The sequence below is a fragment of the Coccinella septempunctata genome, chromosome 6, assembly GCF_907165205.1.
Source record: "Coccinella septempunctata chromosome 6, icCocSept1.1, whole genome shotgun sequence".
In the NCBI taxonomy this organism is placed as follows: Eukaryota; Metazoa; Arthropoda; class Insecta; order Coleoptera; family Coccinellidae; genus Coccinella; species Coccinella septempunctata.
This window is the reverse complement of record NC_058194.1, coordinates 10764606-10770605: the sequence shown is the minus strand read 5'-3', so window position 1 is coordinate 10770605 and position 6000 is coordinate 10764606. Positions and strand designations below refer to the sequence as shown.

The window sequence follows — 6000 nt, the reverse complement described above, 5'->3', positions numbered from 1 at the left end:
GATTTGAACAGTAATTATTATTAATTTATTGTCGAAAAAACCAGTGGCGTATCATTTTTGTTTTCTGAAAATATTCAGTCTCGCTGCAGTACGGATGCCACTGGTAAAATATAAAAGAAATGATATTATGCAAAAAGTGCTTCTTGACGCTCAAAACCTATGTCTCAAATTTCATAAAAATATTTCAAGCAATGTGAAAGTTATTAATGAAAAACATTTTTTTTTTCTATAATTTTAACACCCCGTATCTCGGAGAGGATACATTTCTCGACATATGTTACAAAATAGGGCTTATTTTTGATGTAGACTACGTGGTTAAAATTTTTTGGTTACGATCTGGACCACCCTGTATATTCGGCAGAGAATGTGGTTGTCACTGGATGGAGCACCCCCCCACTTTCGAAGAAACGTTCGAAATTATTTAAATAATGTGTTCCCGAATAGGTGGAGAGGACGTGGTGGATCCATTTCTTGGCCTGCACGATCTCCCGATCACAACCCTTGTGATTTCTTCCTTTGGGGTCATTTGAAAACATTACTGTACAGGGTGGGCAAATTTCGATGTTTTAGCACTACAGCTTTTGAACCAGAGGAGATAGACAAAATCTGATACCCCATTCTCGTTCTCTTTTTTTGAGAAACTAACAAGAGTAGTAGTCATTTTTGGACACCTTCTTTTGTTTTCGAGTTATAAGCGAAAATTGGAAAAATGACGATTTCGAAATAAATTTATATCTCCGCTAATACTGATGATAGAACTCTGAAATTAAAACATTATACAGGCACCTTTTTAAGTAGAATCCAGTGGCGTGCTTGTCTTTTTAGCAGGATTTTTAATTACGAAGCTATGACCCAAAGTTATGTTTTTTTAAATGGGAACACTAGATTTTTGTGCAATTCTTTGAAAGCTTGATTTTTACTGATATCAAAAATATATAACATCATATGGGTTGCATCAATATAAATAATACAAAATGGTCAAAAACTTTTTTTCTCAATATTTCTATGGTTTCAACTTTTGACGAGCACAGAAAAATAGAGCTCCCTATAATAAGAGCAGTTTCCTTCCGGCAATGTCATTCTTTCTATGCTTTTAACCAACTTTCACAAAATTTGAATCTTGGAGAAATTAACTAAGAAGCATAGAAATGAAAGGACTAATAGAAGACTGTGGTAATAATAAGATGCTACATTTTTCTGTGCTCATCGAAAGTTGAAACCATAGAAATATTGAGAAAAAAGGTTTTTGACCATTTTTTATTATTTATATTGATGCAACCCAGATGATGTTATATATTTTTGAAATCAGTAAAAATCAAGCTTTCAAAGAATTGCACAAAAATCTAGTGTTCCCATTTAAAAAAACATAACTTTGGGTCATAGCTTCGTAATTAAAAATCCTGCTAAAAAGACAAGCACGCCACTGGATTCTACTTAAAAAGGTGCCTGTATAATGTTTTAATTTCAGAGTTCTATCATCAGTATTAGCGGAGATTTAAATTTATTTCGAAATCGTCATTTTTCCAATTTTCGCTTATAACTCGAAAACAAAAGAAGGTGTCCAAAAATGACTACTACTCTTGTTAGTTTCTCAAAAAAAGAGAACGAGAATGGGGTATCAGATTTTGTCTATCTCCTCTGGTTCAAAAGCTGTAGTGCTAAAACATCGAAATTTGCCCAACCTGTACAGTGACGCTGAGGTGGATAGTGCGGACGAACTAAGACAACGCATCGAAAATGCTTATGGAATTATTCGTGGGCAAACTGATGTGATAGTTGTTGCATGTAACCATTCGTTATTACGCCATTCAAGTTTTCTTGCCATCAAACGAATGGAGATCACTTCGAACAATTTCTGTGAAGAATTCGGAGCAATTTTATCGGTAACTTTATGAACTGCCTTATCTTTTCTTGTACGTTTTTGTTTGTTTTCATTGAGGCATTTTTCCTGTACATAGTTTGAACTTTTATAATTATACCGTTCAGAAAAAATCACCTAATAAATTTTGAAAAAGAATATACAAATTTGCTATAAATTCTTGTGCCGAGAGGAGCTCGCAAAGGAAGCCGAGCACTTTAAATTTATTTGGTGGATACATTCGGACTGAATCATCGTGATTCATTACAGATGATATATCCTAACAGACAGATACTACTATCCAGAGTCGTATTAAGATATTGATGCCCAAGGCTTTTGAATGATTTTTTCTATTCAATATTTTATATGAGCAACTGCCGGCGAAATGATCTCTTTTAATGAGTTCTACCGCCTGTCAAAAAAAAAGCCTCATCTTAAAAAACACCCTCTATAGTACCCTTTACCATAACTTGAAGCGCTCTCTCTAGGCTGGCACGGCTGGTCGATTCAGCTTGACTAGTGTAAGGCTCTTACTTTGAAATAAAATAATTTGGAACGACAGGGGCGTCATGTTGAACGAAATAAGTTATACTACGTTTTACGAGGGAATTAATCGAGATGTGAAAATCGAAATTAATCATTCGGCACAAGTTTTGAAGAATAAAATTATTATAATTATTTTCTATTTCTCGATTGATCTATACGTCATTGTTGTTGTTAACTTAATTTTAATAATGAACATTTCGATTTCACTAAAGTCAAAGAGAATTGTTTAGAATCAGATATATATATAGTTCAATTCATAGGCGTAGCCAGGGTTGAGTTTCGGGGGGGGTTTGAAATAAAATTTTTCTGACTTTTGACATATAAATTGGGACTCTGAAACTAATATTATGTATGTATGTAGATTATTTCGGGGGGGGTTGAACCCCCAAACTACCCAAAGCAGGGAGCATTGAATAAATAAATGAAGTATATATAGGTAAGTGGACTGATTTCTTTCCTTTCGTAGATCAATTATCAAATTTTGAGTCAAGTTATTCAGTTCAGCACCATACGTCACTCTTGACGAGTTCCTATATATACAGAATTTTTGAAATGATCTATATATCGATTATTTATATGACGTCATATTTGCATTTGATTTTCGTATTATAGTTTCCATTTTCCAACTTTCCTTTCATGAAGCTCAAAGTATTTCAATAAATGAGAAGCATACAACCAATAATTATTTCATTATTGTAAAGCTCCTCGATTATTTGCAGTTTTCAACTAGTTCCTTGATATTCGAATAATCAAGTGCAAGTATTTTCAATTTGAGAATCTCCTCAAAAGTTAAACAAAATAATCCGAACACTACGACGCTGAAACACGTAGGTAGTTACAGAAAACTAATATCGTATGCAGCTTGTTAAAGAATTGAGTGTTGGCTTCTGGCTTCATAACATGCTGGATTTATTTCTCTTTCTATAACAAATAACAATTTGGGGTGTTTTCGGCCGAATTTCTTCATCATTTCACCCATAATCGGCACAAAATTTGGATTCAAGTTTCATCTCTTGAGATAAGCGCGTTAACATTTCTGTTTAAAGATTTGTTATCGAGGATAATAAACCAATAGGCAATAGGCGTAAGGTGAGTGCTAGGAAAAATTGAAGAAAATGAATGAAGTCATCAAGTAAACCCGTTTATTTATTTCTTATTTAATATCACAATACTATTCATTACATATCACATGTTTGATGAAAAATAAATATTGAAAAAACATTGGACAATAGATTGACTCAAAGAAACTTATCAAAAATATTCTTCAATATTGAATGTATAAGCAATACGAATAACAAAAGGAATACTTCTGTTATGTATGGATTATTTCGAATGAACACGTACATAGTTATTTTAAGAAAATATGAAGTGATGGGTTGAAATGTTTGTTTCTCGATTTTGCGGATTTTGCATTATTGTTTCAGTTTCATAACCTTTCCAATCGATATATATGGCTTGTATTAGGTCTAGATATTTTGGATCTCCATTCTTCATTTCGAAGAATATTTTTCAGTTCAAAATACCTAATATTTCGTTCTCCAAGGATTATTCTGAAAAAGATTCTATAACTGAATATCATTTTACCATAAAACAACGAAAAGCCTCATCGAATGCAGGCATAGAAGTTGTGAAGGAAAGTGAATCAATTTATTCTGATATCCCTTTCTCATCCACGATGATTCCTACTCAATTCTATGATGAGAATAATTATACATTGGCAATGAAGTTTTTGAAGGAACTAGTATTAAATAGTTAGTGTGGTATTTTCTAGAAGAGATAGCCATGTCGATATGAAGTCAACGAAGCCATGCATGCATAACAGGGAGAACAGAGAGAATGAGATATGGAAAACCATGAAAATTTGAGTCTCGTAAAAGTAAGCTGTAACATATGGCATTTTATCGCTCCCTGATATCAATAATAATAACATCTAAATTCTTTATACGAGTGAAAAATCTCATTAAAGAGCTGTTCAGCGATATGAAAGAAAAAATAGTGATCACACTGTTTCTTACAATAGTATTTTACGTAACAAGTCCAGAAAATAGTTTTTTTGGACGAATACACAAAATTCTAGGACGAGCCGAAGGCCAGTCCTGGAAGTCTGTGAGTTTAAAAAAACTATTTACGGGCGTGTTTCGTACAATATTTTTTCGGCAACTGTGAAGAATAACAAATCGCTGCTGCTTTCCATATTTTATTTCGTATTGAAATAAAAAAACATCCCGGACGGTTGCCGAAAAAATATATTTTAACCACCATCGGTGCATAATGTGATCATAATTTATGCTTTTCCTTGAGCATGTTATGTTACTCATGACTTACTTATGACTAATGAAGTATTATTCACAGTTTCTCTATCAAAAACTTATTAATCAATTTGTGTCTCTGAACATGAACATCAACATGAAGTTGAGAAATGAAAATGAATACAGACATGATTGAATATGGGGTGAGATAATAATAAGTATGGTGTACAGGTTCTCCCTAAATTGAAGGTACAAACGAAGAGGGGAGATTCCTTAAGTAATTTATAGAAAAAAGTCCCATAAACATGGAATCGCAAACGTTTCAAAGTTTATCAGAACAAGTTGTGCGTTTAATTTGATGTGTCAAAATTAATGAATTCATTCACCAGAGCTGACTAACTGAATATTTATGACAATTTGGATTTTTCTGAGGACTTTGAGAGAAACGTTGAAAAAATTCCTCAAAATAAGTAGCAAATATGTACGACAAAACTACAAGAGACCATGAAGTTCAGTACAACATCAAAGCTTTTTTTAACATTGTTTTAAATTAACAGTGGCCCATCAAGAAAGAAGTTCTGGAGAGAAACAAGGGATAGTGTTCCAGAAAAAAATGTCACCATGTAGATTTGCTATCGAGATTGGCATATGTCACTATTTCTCGTAAACGAATCGTTTGCGGTCCTATATATAAGACTTTTTTCTCAGAAATACTTCCAATTTTGGAACACCCTGTATGGTATAGTACTGACAGGGTTTCCCAAATTCGATGTCCTGTGAGGACATCCACAAAACTAGGAGAGATATAATTGAGATAGTAGAATAGATGGCACGTTTCCGAGTTCCAAAAAAAATTGCCTTCTATGATCCGAAAAGTAAACAAAAAGAGTTTTCCTCTGAAGTTAGAGATCTGCAACTTGAACATTTCTTTGTTCATCTGAAATAGAGCTAGGAAACGTGCCGCTTGTTCTAATTGACCTAGAATGAGAACTACTCTAATAAGGAGCAATTCTATCGAATTTGATACACCTTGTACGCATAGGCGGGTAAATGGATTTTGTGACTACTTCATTGGAGAAAATTTGAAAAGTGAACCATCGTATACGTATAGTAGTGGTTTCCACAGGCTTTCCAAAGGTGCTATATCAAAAACTATCGAACACAAGTTCGCAAAGGGTTTGCGACCAATTTATAATGATTATTGTGGTGGATATTGAGCAACTGAACAAGTGAAAACTCAATTACTTACCCCAACGGGCTGAAGAAGAAATCTATACAAGCTTTGTGGCTATCACCTGGCTGATAGGAAAAACACGCATTGCATTCAAAATTTCTCAATATCACTCA

General features: G+C 33.5%; 1 protein-coding gene across 2 annotated transcripts in view; it reads right to left on the bottom strand.

Moving 5' to 3' along the window:
- Positions 1-3532: 3532 nt before the first annotated feature.
- LOC123315166 (laccase-2-like) overlaps positions 3533-6000 on the bottom strand; it is a 150635-nt gene continuing 148167 nt past the window's right edge. For both annotated transcript variants that reach the window (XM_044900758.1, XM_044900762.1), the window contains exon 12: positions 3533-3954. In XM_044900758.1, the coding sequence (XP_044756693.1) occupies positions 3928-3954 (27 nt within the window). In that variant the 3' untranslated portion in view covers positions 3533-3927. The remainder of the gene's footprint in view (positions 3955-6000) is intronic.